Genomic DNA, 20,667 nt, shown 5'->3' with positions numbered 1-20,667 from the left:
CAATGGCATCAGTTGGATTTCATTTAGCAGCGATCCCTTGTCCTAACAGTCGACACAAATCTTCGCCACTTTCACTTGCTTGACACACTTCCACTCCCCGGGAGCTGGGCGCAATTTGCCTCGTGCAGCGGCTCGCGTGGAATCTTTGCTGCTGCCTTGGACCTCATATGTCTCTCACGTAGCCTGTGTACCAGACTCATGATGAAGTCTCTCCTGGGCATGGTGTTGTTCATGCACTGCTTGAGCAACACGTGTGCGTTGATAGCAGCCAAGTCAAGCATGTTGTAGAACACAGCAACAGGCCAGGAGCGAGTGCCTCCTTTCACCGAGTACAGCCGTGCCATCTGATCCAAAACATCCACATTGACGATATATATGCCCTTTCCACCGAATGCTCCACGGAGATACAGGATTGAAATGAGCTTCCAACTCATGAACAAGACAGATCGCAGGCTGTGTCTCCTTGCTCCCTGTGCACCTCAGCCACAGTATAGTCCCTGATGTGCTGTAGCATGTCCCATAAACAACGAAAGCTTGTGAGTGCGTTGCTGATGTTGTCTTCTGCTTGAGATGTAGGGCCTGCTCTCTCAGTGATGACCTTTTGTGCTGATAGCATTGTCACTGGCTTTTTCTATCCAAACAGTGCCTTCCCTTCCTCTCTCCTGTCTCAGTGTTTCATTTGGTGGTGGCGGGGGCACCTGCTTAGTGCGCACCGTTCAGCCTTTTTTGCGCTTAGGCCTCAGAGGTGTCATTTCAGGCTGAGGCTCAGAACCAGAAGAATAATCATCAGAGATGTCATGATTCATTTCTTTCCCACCATCTGAATCATTTTCATTCAGATCTTGTAGCAGCGCTAATGCAGCATGTGCATCCATTCATCTTGTTCTTCTTGTCATTGTAAATTACACAGCTATCACTGTGTACTCCAAGTAGTCCAGAGTAGACTGATAAGACATGGTGGACTGATATAGGGTACATACCATTTTGAGATTATAATTAGAATATACCAATATAGAATGGCACGCCGTGTTCTTCATTCACAATTTGTGATTACATAATTATAAATCGTTGGCTTCCCCTTGCTCATCAACTCACCCATTCTCCCCCATCATACTTTACTTCATTTATTTCATCTGTTATATACTGTATGTGTGAAATTAGTTTTGGTATAGTTTCGGTTCAGTTTCGAGGCAATTATCAGTGTGATTATCAACTGGGCAAGGCACCTTCCACTGTCGGGAGAAAGAGTCGAGCAGGCCCTACAGTTGGGAGAAGGAGGCATGAATGACATGCCCTCCTAAAACTGGATATTACTCCAGTTCTGTTTGTGATATTAAGATTCTAACAACAGCAGTGTGATATATAGACTTATTTAGGAAAAGTCAAGAATGGAAGGGGGCATAAATAAATAAATAAAAATGTATGAGCAGTCAAAATGACTGCTTTAGCAGTTCTAGTGTTAAAAGCCTATGGGTGAATATATGGGTGTCTGTCGGTGTGTGACAGTTTGTGTATTTCTTTCTTTAAATCTGTTTGGGAGGCCATCTCTACAGTAGAGTGGCAAGAGCACACAATGCTCTGCTTACTAATGTGTGTGACAGTGTGTGTGTGTGTGTGTGTGTGTGTGTGTGTGCGTGAGTCTGTCTGTCTGGCTGTTTGTGCCTGTGTGTGTGTAGTTGTAGTCCATTCCTTCAGTGCTACACTCTACAGATAGAGTGGGAGAGAGACTCACTTTTCTCTCCTTGTCGCCGTACTCCAGGCCCAGGGTGTCCATGGCACGGACGATGGCAGCCAGAGACTGGATTGTGTTGCTGTAGACCACAGGCTTGTACTGCTTCACATCATCTCCAGAGAAGCCATCCTCATGGATAATCCTGCAAACATGAACATGATTCATTGGTCAAATAGGCATTTACCTAAACAGGGACATCATGTCCATGGCACACACTGTCGACCAGCACACAGAGGCACACATGCTGTATCACACATAAAGCACGCAGGCACAGCCACACACACGGCCACTCAGCCCCACGCAGGCCACACACACACACACACAGTCTTGGATAGCCCTGAGCTTCTCTCCCTTCCTCAGCCTGGCTCCATTTTAATTCTATTTTCCTTTCATTTGCGCCATTGCTGCTGTAACTGGCCGGGGGAGAGAGGGGAAGATCTGAGAGTTTCTCCCCCACCCAGCAGACAGAGCCAGAGCCAGGACCAGATGTAGAGAGTGCGCCCCATTAGGCAGAGACAGATGGAGACACATTGACCCCAGGCCTGAGATCTCCTCTTCATGACACAAACACCACAGCAGAGAGAGGCTCAGCCTATTAACCCACCGGCTCCACCAGAACACTACAGGCACCATTAAGCCCCACACTCCCATTGGCCATGATATCCAGCCTCCAGTCCATTCAATGGGTCAGATAGAGCATGATCTCCTATCAAGAAAGAGTACAGTCTGAGCATTGTGTTTGTGAAAGTGAGTGTGAACTTTGAAGCAGGCCAAGCATATAAAAAGGGCCGAGAGATGTCAGTGCCCTAAGCCCTGACTTACTGCGCTGCGCGAAAGAGAGGGAGAGTGGCCCAGCCCGTGGAGCCTACGGCTGCACACAGATACTGTTTGGGATCCTCCGACAGCAACCTGCTTGCTCTGCAGTGGCCTTTCATGAGACTCTTTCCAATGACTTCCAATGAATCACTACTCTCTCAATACACTGACAAGCCTAAACGTGCCATGCTGCCCCACTGCTGTGTGTGTGTGAGTATGTGTGTGTGCGTGCGTGCGTGTTCGTACGTGCATGCGTTTAGCGACAGTGACTTAGCTACAGCTCAGTAGTAATGCTGCTGTGACACAGACAGGTGTGTGTCAACGGCAAGGGGATACTGCCTCTTATCTCCCCTGTGCTCTCCCTTTCTTCTCTGTCTCTCTCTCCTTCTCTCTCTCATTAATTAATAAATCACCCCATTATGAAGGCTTTATCTGTGGGTGTATTAAACAGCAGGGCATACACTGATCCTGCACTGCTGGGACCTGGGGACCTGAGAGGGGAGAGGGTTCCTACTCTCTCCAGCACAGAGCACACGTGGAAGGGGTGAGGGGAGGACAGGAGGGAGGTGAGCTTTGCATTACATAGCCTATTGTCAACTGTGTGTAGTTGTGACTCTCACATAATGCTGTGGTCAATGACTCTGGTATCGATCGCATAAGCTTAGGTCCTCTCCAGGAGAAATGAAAGCTCTGTAGGTTGGACAGACTGTTTTCCTTCCTCTTTAATATACTTGGCTTACCCTGGCTGGCATTGTGTCTGGCAGACCAGGTGTGCCCTGGCAGAGATAGGTGTGTGCCAGCCAATAATCTATGCCAGGGGAAGGTACAATGGTTTTGTTTTTGGAGGATGTATTTAGCCATGCCACACAAAGAAACCCCTCCCTCCTATCGGTCCACTGGGGGAACTAAGAGAAGGGTTAACACCTGGCAAATATCATTACCTAAATAAAGATCTGCCAACAAACCCTGAGTCTGCTACTCTGCTCTGAACAACATGTTCCACTGGACCACCACCACCCTGGACATTACATTTACTAAACAAACATTGCTGCTCAATGTTTTAACCAGATACAACAGAAAGCAGAAGATACGTCTCCACATCTCTCCACACTGACCTCTGACCCATTGGGATGACCCATACTTACCACAGCTCTACTTTGACCATGACCCTACACAACCACATATCTCTAAATCACCATTAAAACAACCCTCTACACCTGCCACCTTGCCAACTCTTAGTCAATATCAAGTTGAGCCAATATCACCCAGCACTGCTGCCAGCTGGGTTCGGTTTGCTCCTAGCAGAACACGGCTAATGTGCGCCCCGTTTCGACTGGGAAGCTTTATACCAGGCCCCACACAGAAAGGTCAGCTAGCTGCAACACAGTGCAGTCTGCAGAGAGCATGTCAGGAGCTGATACAAGGGCGATAACATGTCGCTCTACAAGGGTAATTACAGGTATTGTTTTTCCCCGTGTCCCCTCACTCATCCCCCGTTACAGATGTAGGGCCCTTTTTTCCTGATTCCGTTTAGTTTTTTCCCAAATTCCATTTTCTCCATTGAGTTTTTATAGGTTTCTGTTTGACCCTATTTTTTCAGGTTTTTGCTCTCAGAATCACACTTTTTAAATAGAAAAACAACTAAATAGGATGTTTTAAGTCTAAAACAATGCTTAAACTACACCAGGAGACCACTTTTGAGGTCTGGGATTTTTTTTTTGAAATTAAGATTTTTGAGTGTAGTTACCCTTTCATTCCAGTGTGCACCTAGCAAGAGGCTGTTTAGCAATATTTTTGTAGCACACATTTTTGAAAGTCTTTGTGGCTTTCATTAGGGTGGTTTCCTTTCTTCTCTGCAAAGCCTCATCAGCAGTGTGTGTGGGTGGAACACTGCAGGAGAGCTCAGATCATTATTACTGTCTTCCCTTCTCACCAAGTATATAAAGGGATCCTCATTAAGTCACGGATAGAGAGAGAAAAGAGAGTGAGGGAGAAGGAGGGAGGGGGAGAGAAAGAGAGGGAAAATACGTACAGAGTAACTGAGCAGCGAAAGAGCTAATTTGGGGGGTCATTAGGGCTGGCACAGTAATTGTATAATAGTGTCTCCGACGATTATGGATGAAGACCGTCATCAAAATTAAATAACCGTAATAACCGTTTTAATAAAAGTAATATATTTGTTCAACTTCATTTTCAGCTGACTGAAGATGGGACGGCCGGGTATTCAAAAGTCAGTTTCCACGGTAACATGGACTCTTTACAACTTCTTGAAAATGTGTTGCTCCTTGTTTCAGCAAGGTGTCGTAGCAAACGAGCATCATGAAAATGTGTTGCTCCTTGTTTCAGCAAGGTGTCGTAGCAAACGAGTATCATGAAAATGTGTTGCTCCTTGTTTCAGCAAGGTGTCGTAGCAAACGAGTATCATGAAATACATGCACCCAATGGCTTACCAAAAACAGGGCACACTGTGACTTGACCATCGAGCGTATAAGGGACTTGAAAGAGAAATGCCAGCAAGTTAGGCTAGCTAACTGCAGCTAGATATACCCTCTGCTAGCTGTCAGCCACTGGGGAGGGCAGAACAGAGAGCACATTAGGCCCTCCTGGGTCTCGGACACGTAGAGATCTGTGACCTGTTACCGCTACCACCACATTACTCTCACTGCCATTCACAAAACACAGAGGGAGGGAATACTGAGGCTGAGCAAGTGATAGATTTCTTCCAAGAAGTGGTGGTGATTTTGCATTCTAGCCATGTACTGTACTGACTGACTAAATGCTATACTTGTTTTCCCCACAGGAACAACTGTTTTCATATTGCTTTTTATCTTGCAGTAAATTAGCGCTTTGCATTTTGTTCAGGTTCATTAGACCCAATTCACTGTTCAGAGGAGTACGAGGAGATGAGTGTGGATTTTTGAGCCAGTAATTTAGAGTTTGCAAATCGTCATGCCACACTAATATGCAGCATGCATGAACACACACACACAGACACCCACCGACACCCACTCAAGGGCACACACACCCTCCCTGTTAGTCTTTATCAATCTTAGTGGCATGTGGTTTCCATGCTGCTCACTAAGAAGACCCTTTGTCCTCACAGCGCGCTCGAGTGCTGTTGCTGTCATCGGCCCCAGGACACAGCTACTTATCCCGTTTCATTCCCTACCAGTGTGGTGGGGGGGGCGTGGGGGGGCTATTTATAACCTCTGCAATCAGAGGAGCGCTACCTCCCTAGCATCAGCTGCTCCAGCCTTTAGCACCAATCTGTCCCCCACACCCTGAGGTCGACCCACAGACACACACACAGGCTGCGTCCCAAATGACACCCTATTTTCTATTAAGTGCACTACTTTTGATCAGGGCCCATACGGCTCTGATCAAAAGTAGAGCATTATATAGGGAATATGATGCCATTTGGGATGCACCACAGACACAGCCAGGGCTACGGCAGCACCACACTAATCCCAAAAGACAGGAACAGGCACACGGCATCACTCCTTCACTGCAGTCAACTTCCATCTCACATTGACTTTCTGCTATATTCGTACAAATACACAATCACACAACAGTAACTGTATGTAGGGTGTATCTAAGGACCCACTGTCTTTTCCCCTTCCCCCACTTTTTCCCCATCTCTATCGCTAACACTCTCCCTCTCCGTGACTGTGTCTGCTGATCCCTCCTCTCACCTCCCAGTCACCCATTTACACTACTTTGACGACACATACTAGTCCCAGGAAATGTTATTTTGTAGCGTAAAGAGACAGATCTAGATGTAAATCTCTCTTTGAGAGATGTTTCCCACACTACCTCTGGAGGTATTGTGGGAGACATCTACACCACATACCCCCCTCTGAGTGGTATAGTGTAAAGACAATGGGGGTTTCTCATTTGAGGGCTCATCCGTCCTCTCTCCTCCATGACCCAGAAAAAACGATAAGTGGTCGAGGAGTGTGTCCTCCCCTTCTCGACTGCCACCTTCCATCGAGGATACTCATGTGTATCCTACTGTGGAAGAGTTTAGAAATCCGCCCCCCCCCCCTCCCCTTTGAATCAGCTTTTGTTTTGAAAAACATGCACACGAGAGGACAAAATGCTACTTATTGTTTTATCTATAAAATGTATTTCAGAACTAACTAAATTGTTTTGATCACTTTACACATTTATTTTGGGATCCACCCCTGTAAGCATTGCAAATCTGATGTTGAAGAGAGACAGATCTTACTTCACATATGACTGTAATATTACATATTATACTAATATGAATCCACCCTAAGAGACAAATCCTGCCATTGAGATTATGAAGTGTCCTCCATCAGTTGGGACGTGGAAGCGGGGTGCTGGGTACTAGAGAGGGTGACAGTGATTTGGAGTTTGCTTCACACTCGGCCTTGATCAGTCACAAACGCTGAATAATTACAGTCAGAGATCTGCATGTGTACAGCTGTCATTAAAATCCCTCGATCTCCCCAGCCCCTCCCTAAACAGCAGCCACTTGTTCCCTCATTCACAGTCCTCTGCCTCAACCCCTCCTCCCCCTCTCCTCTCCTCCTCTCCCTCCTGGCTGTTTGTCATCCTGTAATTATATCTGCAATTGTCATCTCCCCTGGAACCCAAGGAGGAGGAAGAACAGGGGGAGCAGGAGGAGGAGGAGCAGGGGGAGAAATAGTCTGTGTATTGCTGAGAATGTCATCCTAATGGCCTGCAGGGTTTTGGGCTCCAACCCACCAGCCTGTTCTGATCACAGCCATATTTAACCAGCGTGGAAGATCCAGGGTGGCATCTCAGCCCTGCAGACACCAGAGACCACACTGTCTCATAAGAGGAGGAGGAGAGAGCTGTTCACATCTACTCGGATGCCCATAAACAGTGACACACCAGGCCTGGGGTGTAAAGGTGCAGCTACAGGGCAAAGCACTGCGACTCCACATAGAATTGACTGCCTCTGCTCTGCCCCTCACCCCGCCTCTCCTCTCATCTCCTCTCGGCTGTTCCACCTGCATCTGCAATTAACAATTAAATAAAAACAGCCGGAGCTAATTTACAGCCTCCTCCTCCTCCTCGTCCCCCTGGAGGCTAGCCGCTGCTGGGAGGGCGTCGCCTTCCACACAGGCCAATTTAGCTCCCCCACACCCAGTAAACACAGTCACAACCTCCTCCAATTAACGCTGCTCACAGCAAAACCAAACACAGACCAAGAACAACTACGTTACTGACTATTACTCAGAGCAGCTAAAGAAGCCTGTCTACACATACGTTTACACCATTCTGATTAGTCCACACCTGGACTGTCAACAGCGTAAAAGTTTTCAAACAGCTGTTAAAATTCACACAGTGATATAACAGCCCCGTGTTGTAATGTACTTCACTGTGTTCAGCATATAATTAAGACTATTCACAGTTACAGTAGTTATGTCCAAGCTAAGTTCAGACATCAGACATAACACAGCCATGCTCCGGATCACCTGACATCAGATCAGCTAAGGGGCCCAACACAAACAGACATTCCAAGAAGGCCCCTTTGTCTGGCCTGCACAGGACCTGACCTGGGATCTGCTGCGTGCTGCTGCCCAACACAAACACCTCCCAGACCACAGACAAAGGCCCTTTGTTTCCCTGCAGGGACCTGACCAGCACATGGAATCACTGACTGGCCGGAAGGTCAGCTCTGGCTCTGCCGTGTCGGCACTCTGCATGTGGACTTACTGGACCCACCACAGTGAGAAAAGGAGGGAGGGAGGTAGAGATTGAGAGAGATTCATAGAGAGCAAGTGGGTGAAAGAGAAAGAAGCAGAGAAATAAAGAAAGATTAGACAGATAGAAAGAGCAACAGAGAGAGAGAGAGAGAGAGAGAGAGAGAGTGATACTTCTTTCATGTAGGATTCACAGTATGTTGCCTGTAAAAACAATTGGGCAATGTTTATGCAGTATGATCCCCTTTCAAACAGCCCCATCTTTAACTATTTCTTGTCAGCATTAACCTTTTATATGGCTATTAAATAGGCGGCAACTGAGCAAGAGACATTCAACCTTGACCCTGTTGTTGCGACCATTGTCATGGTAACCTGACACAGCAAGCAGCATTAATCAAGTTCTAAATTCCTCTGATAGGACAGAATCCAATACACTGCTTTCATTTCTGCACATTCACAAACAGCAAGTTAGCAGCTCGGCATACTTAATTTGTAAATAATTACCTTGTAATAGGTTTTAATTTAAAGGAATGGTTTAATATTAATATTGCTATTTGGACCAGGCTGCTGCATGCAGACTGCCGTTTTGTTTATACTTTTTCATAATGACAAGAACAAGAGAAGAACAATAGAACGTTCAGGATTGAATACGTTCCAAAGCCGGTTAGATGATAGGGAACATTTCTACTGAGGGGTTGGCGGGACTTTTAAACATACAGTATTACCGCAATCATGACTAGGTCAGTTGGCAGAAGAAGAAAAAAGTACAGGCTTTGTTGCCGGCAATACCTTTCAGATATAAAGAAAAGTCTGCAAAAGTTGGCGGCATGCTAATGTTGGCGGTAAAACGTCTTGGTTTGAAAGGTGTATGAGAGTGACACCCCACAGACAGAAAGAGAGAGAGTGAGAGTAGCAGACTCTCCCTCATTCCCCTCAGTGCACAGAGGAAGAGGAGGAGATATGGGGAATATGACACATGCCTCTTGACCTTTCCAGATACTAATCACGTCCTCAAGGCAGCCTTCCCGGCCGTAGCAGCAGCAACAGAGCCAGCCAGAAGTGAGTCCCCCGGCCCCGCCCAGACTTCAACACCCTGTCCCACTCCATCCTGTTACCAGGGCCTTGATTCACACACTGATAAATGAACTGTGATACACTGTAGTGGAGTACAGTGGGGAAAGAGCGAGGCCACTGACCTCACATTAGCTAAACCCTCACAAGCAGTGCATCTCCTCACTCCATTTATTATGTAGATGAGTGAGAGCATAATTATGAGACTGATGAGGTAAAGCAACAGAGTGTAGGACTATGCCCATATTGTACTGTAGCTACTGGCTACATATCTCACGTGAACTGTAAACTCAGGCAGGCACAAGGAAAACATTTGTCCACATAATGAATGCTTATGATTATTGTGAGTTATAATGCAGTGCAGATGCACGCAAGGTAAAACTCTTTAAGCAATCCCAGATGAATATCTCGCTGAGATCCAGTGAGACCATGAGTGGCTCAACAGCTTAAGATTCCTTTGAAGCAGGGGTTCTCCACCTTCTCCTCTCTCAGACCTAATGACATTCCAACAAAAACCTGGGGCCCCACTACAGACAACATTTTAGCCCAAATTCTATAAATGCTATAAACTGCTAGTTGAATTCATTGTTGGCCCAAAATGTGAACAAAGATTGTGTTATTGTGATTTTCACTGACCCATTGAAAACCCAATTAGGTCCCTTAGGGGTCTCTAGCCCTCTGAGAAAAGCTTAAGAGGACTCAGGTGGCTGGAAAAACTCCATCCTGACCTCTCCCTAGGTCTGATGTGATGATGTGAGGTCTGATGTGTCTCTGGTTCCATTATGGCTATAATTAGTCCTACACCAAATATTTTTTGCCCTGTGTTTTGCATGTCTCTCTTTATGACGGTAGTTAACGCAAAGTGGATGCAAATAGGGCATAAAATGGCAACACAAGGGCAGCTATCTAGAAATACTGTATGTTACCATGAGGTCAGTGTTCTGCAGCCCTGGTGTCTGTTATTGAACCAGCAAACAAACACACACCTATGGGAGAACTCAGGCAATGTGTGACGAGCATTGGACTGCTAGATGGCGAATCTGCAGATGCAGGGTGTGAGATGAGCATGTAGGCTACATTCAATTTGTAACGTCCCTTCATGTAACACTTGAGTTAATGTGGCCATCCTGGCATGCCATCACCCCACCCCACCCCCTCCCCTTCTTCTCTGCCGTTAACCCCCATTTTGGAGGGAGGGCAGACCCTCAGTGCCAGAGCGGATCAGTACCCCCCAACCCCACACCACTCTAGGCCTGACTGTGGGAAAATTACAGTAAGGGGATGGGAATGGTGCAGCCGGGCCGGTCGGCCCTGGTTTGTTCTTGCTCCGGTCAGTCGCCTCCAATCACGTCATCAGAGGTGGCTGGACTGGCCCTCTTAACGTGATTAGCATCCCCACACTGAGTGTGTGAGCGGCACGGAATGAGGAACAGAGAGAGACTACTGAGACACGGCCAGGAGCAGGGTTGGGGAGTAATGTAATCCGTTACATGTAACTGATTACAAAAAACCTTTAACTGTATTCTGTTACATTACCAGCAAAAATATTGTAAACAGATTACAGACACTAAACTAGATGATTACGTCTAGGATTATGTTTAAATTCAGAAAGGATGCTTGCGAAAAAGACACAGTTTCTGTTTTCTCTATGACATTCAAATCAGCATTGAAAAAAGGCGCAAGTGTTTGTTCCGCCTGAGCGCCTGACCACAAGTAAGAGAACACTATGATGACACATCAAATGTGTTTGATGGACTGCGGGAAAAGAGTAGGAATAGGCTTTTGTATGCTACAGTCCAAGCTATGTCCCAATGGTGCGACTGCTGTCGGCATCCAAAGCTTTCCAACTTGAATAAACGCTTGGAGGTAAGGATGACAGCAGTGGTGTGGTGCCAGCACAACAACCTCTCCCTCAACGTCAGCAAGACGAAGGAGCTGATCGTGGACTACAGAAAATGGAGGGCCGGGCACGCCCCAATTCACATCGACAGGGCTGTAGTGGAGCGGGTGGAGAGCTTCAAGTTCCTTGGTGTCCACATCACTAAGGATCTATCATGGTTTTACACACACCAACATAGTCATGAAGAGGGCAAGACAATGCCTCTTCCCCCTCAGGAGGCTGAAAAGATTTGGCATGTGCCCACAGATCCTCATAAAGTTCTACAGCTGCAAAATTGAGAACATCTTGACTGACTGCATCACCGCTTGGTATGGCAACTGCTTGGCATCTGACCGCAAGGCGCTACAGAGGGTATTGCGTACGGCCCAGTACATCACTGGGGCCGAGCTTCCTGACATCCAGGAACTCTATACCAGGCGGTGTCAGAGGAAGGCCCTAAAAACCAAAGACTCCAGCAACCCAAGTCATAGACTGTTCTTTCTGATACTGCATGGCAAGCGTTACCGATGCACCAAGTCTGGAACCAACAGGACCCTGAACAACTTCTACCCCCAAGCCATAATACTGCTAAATAGTTTGTTAAATAGATAACTAAATAGCTACCCAGACTATTTTTTTAATCATCACATACGCTGCTGCTACTGTTTATTATCTATCCTGTTGCCTAGTCACTTTATTCCTAGTTATATGTACATACAGTATCTATCTCAATTACATACAGTATCTGCTCCATGCCAAAACCAGTTGAGCTGCACACTCTTGCTGCCTGCAGATGATATTCCGCTGAAACTAGGCTATGTGTGCGGCGCGCATGTTAATATATTCCACATGCTTTGCGATTGTGTAGGCTACTTTGTTCAAGATTTCTCTATTGTACTACATCATTGATAACTCGTACACCTCCACTACACTACTTTGATACGCATCAGTAGGGATTAAAAAGTGAGTATACGCAATGCCCACTAAAAAAAGTGGGTATATGGTTTATACCTGCGCACACCCCACTACACCACTGGCCCTTTGTGTTTGACATGAACGCGCTGGTATTACGGTTGCTGTCCTTTCAGAATCACGAACCTGTCACACACTGAAGGCCTATAGGTTCGCCACTGTGCAAACATGTCTATAATATACATTACCAGTCAAAAGTTTGGACACACCTACTCATTCAAGGGTTTTTCTTTATTTTTTTACTATTTTTTATATTGTAGAATAATAGTCATATAAAAGACATCAAAACTATGAAATAACACATATGGAATCATGTAGTAACCAAAAACGTGTTAAACAAATCCAAATATATTTTATATTTGAGATTCTTCAAATAGCCACCCTTTGCCTTGATGACAGCTTTGCACACTCTTGGCATTCTCTCAACCAGCTTCATGAGGTAGTCACCTGGAATGCATTTCAATTAACAGGTGTTCCTTGTTAAAAGTAAATGTGGAATTTATTTCCTTCTAAATGCGTTTGAGCCAATCAATTGTGTTGTGACAACAGGGGGGGGGGGGGGGGGGTATACAGAAGATAGCCCTATTTGGTAAAATACCATATTATGGCAAGAACAGTTCAAATAAGCAAAAAGAAACAACAGTCCATCATTACTTTAAGACATGAAGGTCAGTCAATACGGAACATTTCAATAACTTTGAACGTTTCTTTTGCAGTCGCAAAAACCATTAAGCGCTATGATGAAACTGGTTCTCATGAGGACCGCCACAGGAATGGAAGACCCAGAGTTACCTCTGCTGCAGAGGATAAGTTCATTAGAGTTACCAGTATGAAAATGTATGCACTCACTAACTGTGGATAAGAGCGTCTGCTAAATGACTAAAATGTAAAATGTTACCAGCCTCAGAAATTGCAGCCCAAATAAATGATTCACAGAGTTCAAGTCACAGACACATCTCAACATCATCTGTTCAGAGGGGACTGTGTGAATCAGGCCTTCATGGTCGAATTGCTGCAAAGAAACCACTACTAAAGGACACCAATAAGAAGAAGAGACCTGCTTGGGCCAAGAAACCAAATTGGAGATGTTTGGTTCCAACCGCCGTGTCTTTGTGGGACGCGGTGTGGGTGAACAGATGATCTCCTCATGTGTATTTCCCACCGTAAAGCATGGAGGAGGAGGTGTTATGGTGTGGGAGTGCTTTGCTGGTGACACTGTCTTTTATTTAGAATTCAAGGCACACTTAAAAGCATTCTGCAGCGATACGCCATCCTATCTGGTGTGGGCTTAGTGGGACTATCATTTGTTTTTCAACAGGACAATGACCCAACACACCTCCAGGCTGTGTAAGGGCTATTTTACCAAGAAGGAGAGTGATGGAGTGCTGCATCAGATGACCTGGCCTCCACAATCCCCTGACCTCAACCCAAATGAGATGGTTTGGGATGAGTTGGACGGCAGACTGAAGGAAAAGTAGCCAAATAAGTGCTCAGCATATGGGGGAACTCCTTCAAGACTGTTGGAAAAGTATTCCAGGTGAAGCTGGTTGAGAGAATGCCAAGAATCTGCAAAGCTGTCATCAAGGCAAACGGTGGCTATTTGAAGAATCTCAAATATAACATATATTTTGATTTGTTCAACACTTTTTTAGTTACTACATGATTCCATATGTGTTATTTAATAGTTTTGATGTCTTCACTATTATTCTACAATGTAGAAAATAGTGAAAATAAAGAAAACCCTTGAATGAGTAGGTGTGTCCAAACTTTTGACTGGTACTGTATATATAGGCTGTTAAGATATTAAATGTTTCAAGAAAGGAGTGCATATATTTGGCCTGGCGAAGCGGTTTTATTCGCTGACTGAATGGAAGCTGATAATTATGAGGTTTCTACACTCCGCTGGTCTCGGGGAGAAATTACGAGTCCTCCCTGTCCGAGACCAAGTCAAGACCAAGTACAAATGTATCCGAGGTCCCGAGACCAGACTACTACAACACTGGTTTACAGCATTAGCGGTCGTGAGTAGATTTGCTTGTTTTGAGATCAAAGCGAGAGCTGCATGTAGCCATGTGTGCACATTTTTTCATATCCTTTGCTAGTTAGCAAGTTAGTAGCCCAGTTATAGAATCTGTAATCAGCAATGGCGGAGTGATTGCTTCCTACAAGAGCACAAAATGTATACATTTCTAGACATCTTTGAAAAGCGAGTCGGATAAAGAGCTTTTTTTTGTCTTAAAGGGGCAATGTTGTATTTTGAGACAGGCTTGAATAAGCTAAGTAGCAAATAGGCAGTAGCATAATTTGTCTGATTTTCTGTAATAATGGTATGGGAATAATAATGCATTTTATTTTGTAAAGTGGTTTCTTGCATCAAACAACCCAACAACATTTTCAGTCAAGTGCATAACAAGCCCTGAATGTTTTTCTTCCGAAAGTCTCATGGAATGTAGGCCTACATTGAACACCACACATTGGCTGCTACTGTAGGCTTAATGATTGAACAGCTATTTCCATGTTAAAATGTTATGGGACGCATTTTCTCCATTGTTTTTTTATGGTAGGTCACTCTGGTAGGCCTACATTATGATCAAATAGCCACAGTAGCCTTGACTACTGTTTGAAACTGTAACTTAAAGTGGTTACAGCCTCAGTGTTCACAGTAAACGCGGGCTGGACGTTGCACTGAATTTTCACATCGAAGTTTCCGCTCAGCAGACCTGAAATTTGCTCAGTGCCTAATTTTGTTTGAGGGAACATTGGTGATGGTGATTTCAGATCAAAAGTGGGGGAGAAAACGCAACCATTGCCCCCCTTATCTGATAGTGGGGTGGTAGATGCCCAGTTTCCCTTATGGCTCAGCTCAGGTGCCTACATACACCATAGACATATACACTGAGTATACCAAACATTGGGAACACCTTCCTAATACTGAGTTGCACTCCCCCCTTTTGCCCTCAGAACAGCCTCAATTCGTCAGGGCATAGACTCTACAAGGTGTCAAAAATGTTCCACAGGTATGCTGGCCCATGTTGACTCCAATTCTTCCCACAGTTGTGTCAAGTTGGCTGGATGTCCTTTGAGTGGTGGACCATTCTTGATACACACGGGAAACAGTTGACCATGAAAAACCCAGCAACGTTACAGTTCTTGACACAAACCGGTGCGCCTGGCACCTAATACCATACCCCATTCAAAGGCACATAAAAATGTTGTCTTGCCCATTCACCCTCTAGATGGCACACATACACAATCCATGTCTCAAGGCTTATAAATCCTTCTTTAACTTGTCTCCTCCCCTTCATCTACACTGATTGAAGTGGATTTAACAAGTGACATCAATAAGGTATCATAGCTTTCACCTGGATTCACCTGGTCAGTCTATGTCATGGAGAAAAGAGAGACGTTGAAAAGATGAGAGCGGACATGGAACCTGACACCAAAGCAGGTAGAGTAGGCATGGGGGAGTGTCCAGAGTTTAGTGACTGAGATAGCAGTGACGGAGGACGTTCAATACAGACTTTACAGAACAGAGTTTCCCAACACAGCAATGTGCCACGCTACATCTGTACATTCTGTATGTCAGCTCAGCTCAGTGAGTCAGAATTTCCTCTGAAGGCAGAGAGAGGGAGTATTCCTACCACCCAACCACAGTACCACCCCCCCCTCACCCCTCCACCCAGTAACTCTACCCAGCCCAGGGCAGCTAGGCCACCCAGCCTGGCCACACATTGGTCCTCCTAGCCCTCTCTTTACACAGGCTCATCCAGATGAGAACATACACAATTACATTTTATGGTGTCTATTTGTATTGTCCCTTGCACATTTCCCCATAGAAATGAGTAATTGAAGCAAATCAGCTCCTACTAAAGCATGCTGGTTCCACACTCCCACATGTCTTCACACAGTCTGCTCTCCACACAGTGTTCCAAAGCTTGTCATCTCGGCACTGCATTGTAGCTAGATTTTAATTCACATTTGGGACTGTCCTCTGGGACATACCATAAAAGGGAAATTCCACGGTAACAGAGTGATGTCTTGTGCGGTTTGTGCCGGCATTCTGTTACCAAACTTTGCATCTGCACTGTTCTTCAAGTAAATGTGTTTTTGTAAACTTTTCAGGTGTGCTATTTCTTTAGCGCTGATCTCAACTTTTTTTGTACATAATGTTTCCGCCATCGTTTCCTATGACCGGAAAGAGCTTCTGGACATCAGAACAGCTATCACTAACCTCAATTTGGATGAGGACTTCTACTTCAATGAGTCGGAGGTGAAAGACATATTGATTATCCTGGACCAGGCCCAAATCCCTGACCCTTGAAGGAGGAGGAGACGGCGGTATAGAGGCAGGCGTGCGGGATACCTGACGAGACTACTTCAGAGAATGGATAAATCGCCTCTACCCACCGTTCTATTGGCGAACATGCAATCACTGGAGAATAAACTGGATGAGCTCCTTTCGAGACTATCCTATAAATGTGATCTGAAGAACTGTAAAATCCTATGTTTCTCAGAGTCGTGGCTGAACAAGGACATGGTAATAGTGGAGTTTGGAGTGTGACTGTTTGAGGTTGTGGACAGGTGTCTTTTATACTGATAACAAGTTCAAACAGGTGCCATTAATACAGGTAACGAGTGGAGGACAGAGGAGCCTCTTAAAGAAGAAGTTACAGGTCTGCGAGAGCCAGAAATCTTGCTTGTTTGTAGGTGACCAAATACTTATTTTCCACCATAATTTGCAAATAAATTCATAAAAAATCCTACAATGAGAAAAAATTATATATTCACAATCTGCTCTATACAAGTCCTGGAGGGTCTTAACAAAATGAAATGAGGTAGTCACCTGGAATGCATTTAGGGTAACTTCATCCAGTGTCCAGAAACATTTATTTGCGGTATATGCAAATATGCACATATTTAATGAGATGCCTCATTTGCATATATTCATAACATATTTCAGAAAAGTTGTAAAACAAAAAGGTATTATATTGGTGTCTATATTCAACTGGTAAAAGTTCATTGTGATATGATTAAGGGAAAAAATTACCCTATTAGGTTGTGATGCCTCGCCTTAATTGAGCATTCTAGGTGAAGCTGGTTGACAGAATTCCAAGAGTGTGCAAAGCTGTCATCAAGGCAAAGGATGGCTATTTGAAGAATCTCAAATATAAAATATATATTTTGATTTGTTTAACACTTTTTTGGTTACTACATGATTCCATATGTGTTATTTCATAGTTTTGATGTCTTCACTATTATTCTACAATGTAGAAAATAGTAAAAAATAAAGAAAAACCCTTGAATGAGTAGGTGTTCTAAAACTTTTGACCGGTAGTGTATATCTCTAAGCTTCCTTATATCTCTCAGATATACAGTGCCTTCAGAAAGTATTCACACCCCTTCACCTTTTCCACATTTTGTTGTGTTATAGCCTGAATTTAAAAATCTCTGTACCCCACACATACACTTATGTGTATGGCCCCTCAATCATGTAGTGAATTTCAAGCACAGATTAAGCCACAAAGACCAGGAAGGTTTTTCAATGCCTCGCAAATAAGGGCACCGATTGGTAGAAAAAAGCAGACGCTGAATATCCCTTTGAGCATGGTGAAGTTATTAATTAGGCTTTGGATGGTGTATCAATACACCCAGTCACTACAAAGATACAGGCGTCCTTCCTAACTCAGAGAAACTTCAGGGATTTCACCATGAGGTCAATGGTGATTTTAAAACAGCTACAGGGTTTAATGGTTATGATATGAGAAAACTGAGGATGGATCAACAACATTGTAGTTACTCCACAATACTAACCTAAATGGCAGAGTGAAAAGAAGGAAGTCTGTACAGAATACAAATATTCCAAAACATGCATCCTGTTTGCAACAAGACACTTAAGTAATACTGCAAATAATTTGGCTAACAAATTCACTTTTTGTCCTGAATACAAAGCATTATGTTTGGGGCAAATCCAACTAAACACATCACTGAGTACCACTCTTCATATTTTCAAGCATAATGGTGGCTGCATCATGTTATGGGTATGCTTGTCATCGGCAAGGACTAGGGAGTTCTTTAGGATAAAGATAAACGGAATACAGCTAAGCACAGGCAAAATCCTAGAGGAAAACCTGGTTCGGTCGAAACACATATGAAACATTCATGGACATTTAGCTAGCTTGCTGTGGCTAGCAAATTTGTCTTGGGAGTTAAACATTCGGTTACTTTATCTGAAATCTATTTGCTGGATCTTTGTAGAATTTTGACCTATTTTGAGTCACACAAAATTGTGTGTTCTCTACTCTGACAATTAATCCACAGATAAAAGGGGAAACCTAGTTAGTTTTTAGTTAGTTATTTTATTTATTTGTATTAGGCGGTAGATCAGCTTTAATATTGCAGATAGATTGTGGCTTCTATCAATGTAATGGTCTGCATCATTTCCTCATATATATATATTTTTGTAAATATATATATATTTTTAAAATATATTTTCCTTCTTTATTATTTTCCCCTAACCCTACCACCCCTCCCTAATTGGAGTACACTAATGGACAACAATACTTAGGCTTCTACTTCCAGTTATATACTTACTATATACATTTTACGGACAGTATATTTTACATTAGTTATCTTTTGTTTGTTTTTAGTCCCAGCCTTCAGCTACCCACAACCCCTCCCATCTATCTCTGAAGACCATCCAGTTTTGATTTCAGGCTGCCATATATTTTTCCACTGTGCTGTGATGTTAAAAAAAGTTCTGAACCTTTCTATTCTCATAGTTTCTACAGATTGTAAATTAAACATAAAACATTTTGCTAAGAGTATTATTATATTATTGATCGAATGACTATGACTTCTAAAATCACCCAACAGTGCTATTTGCAGAGTAAGCTCCAAGTAAATGTTGCAATTCCTACAGAGCTGGGATGGTCTATTGGTTGCAAGAATTTTGTATAATAATTTAAATAAAAAAACTGAAAGATCTGAATCCGGCGTAATTTTGTGTATCAGTTCATAAACCATGTGCCATGGAATCGGTACATCGAAAATGTCCTCAACTATTTTACAACCTGTAAGGCGCAGCTGTTCATTCTTTGGTCCTTAAATAAAAAAGTATACCAGTTTCATTTATCAAAATTTTCTTTAGCAAAGTTTGGTCTTTAATGCAGGGCCGACAGACAAGTTCCTTCCCTTCTCCCCTTTCCACTTGCCTCCTCCATTTTTGTGGTAATGCTGCAATCAGTTGGTTGTAATTTTGGATAGAGCAGACATTTCCATATATTTTTGTTTGTTAACCGCATGAGTAACAACTCCACCAGTCCTATTTATGATATCATTTACAAAGATTACACTGTATATTTTTTTTATCAATTAGTATATTTGAGTTTAACCATAATATTTGTTCTGTCTTTTCTGGTGTATTAAACTGAAATTGCAACCAGCTTTCTATTGCTTGTTTTAAAAATGGCGATATTTTAGAGATTATTTCATTTTCAAATAACCGAAAGTGCAAGGTTGTAATCTGAATGAAGGGGAAAATGCCATTCTTGAACAAGGGGTGAGCCATTCTTACTAATCTGCTAGAGAACCAGTTCGGATTTAAGTATAGTTTTTGTATGACTGAAGACTTTAGTGTGAGGACCAGTGCTTTAATGTATATATTTTTTTTTAAATAATTTTTGCTCATATAATTTAAAAAGGTGTAGGCGAGGCTATAAGTAAATAGGTAAACTGGGATATGAGTAATGAATTAATCAGGGTGATTTTTCCACAAATAGATGTTGTCTTTTCCATGGCAGCAAAATCTTATCTAACTTTCTATTAAAATGTATTGTAGTGAGAGCATTTCTTTCTTTCGGGATATAAATACAGAGTATGTCCACTTCACCATCAGACCATTTTATTGGTAAACTACATGGTAATGTAAAAGTTTTATATATACTCAATATGGTGCATTTATCATAATTTGGTTTTAATCCAGAGAGGTTAGAAAAATTATCTAGATACTCTATTTGGCTGTGCGGGGATCCAACCTTTACCTTTTACAGCTAATTTCCTACAACTCTACCTATTTTAAGCACATTTCCTTCAATTCTACACATTTTGTAATGACTTATGCCATATTAATATGACTAACATATTAGTGAGAATGACTAACAAAATTATTCCTCTCAATAGTAAGGTTGAGACCCCGACTGAGTTCCTATTTTTTAATAATAATAATTATTGTTTTTTTTTGACTGGTCGGGGAGCCCACTGGAGGCCGGGGGGCCCTAAATGGCCACTTATGTCGCTTATGCCTGGAACCGGCCCTTTTTCTATCCTTGACTAGCTAGCTACATAAAGCTGGCAAATAGCAATGGTATGGTTGCTACTAACTAGCACAGACTTTGGTCTTATCTTCCCTGAACCTTGTTCTTGTGGTAACCGTACCCCAATGGTATTACGTGAGACACACCCAGCATGTTATAAGGCAGTGGTCACCAACCTTTTCTGAGTCA

The 20,667-nt window shown here is 43.5% G+C and overlaps 1 protein-coding gene across 2 annotated transcripts in view; it reads right to left on the bottom strand.

Moving 5' to 3' along the window:
• Window positions 1-20,667, bottom strand: part of LOC311137309 (guanine nucleotide-binding protein G(o) subunit alpha) — a 110,378-nt gene that overhangs the window by 79,208 nt on the left and 10,503 nt on the right. For both annotated transcript variants that reach the window (XM_084171736.1, XM_084171735.1), the window contains exon 3: window positions 1,733-1,874. In XM_084171736.1, the coding sequence (XP_084027862.1) occupies window positions 1,733-1,874 (142 nt within the window). The remainder of the gene's footprint in view (window positions 1-1,732; window positions 1,875-20,667) is intronic.

The sequence above is a fragment of the Coregonus lavaretus genome (assembly GCF_964263955.1).
Source record: "Coregonus lavaretus genome assembly, chromosome: 11".
Taxonomy (NCBI): Eukaryota; Metazoa; Chordata; class Actinopteri; order Salmoniformes; family Salmonidae; genus Coregonus; species Coregonus lavaretus.
Note: the sequence above shows the minus strand (reverse complement) of the source record. Positions and strands in the feature narration are given on the sequence as shown.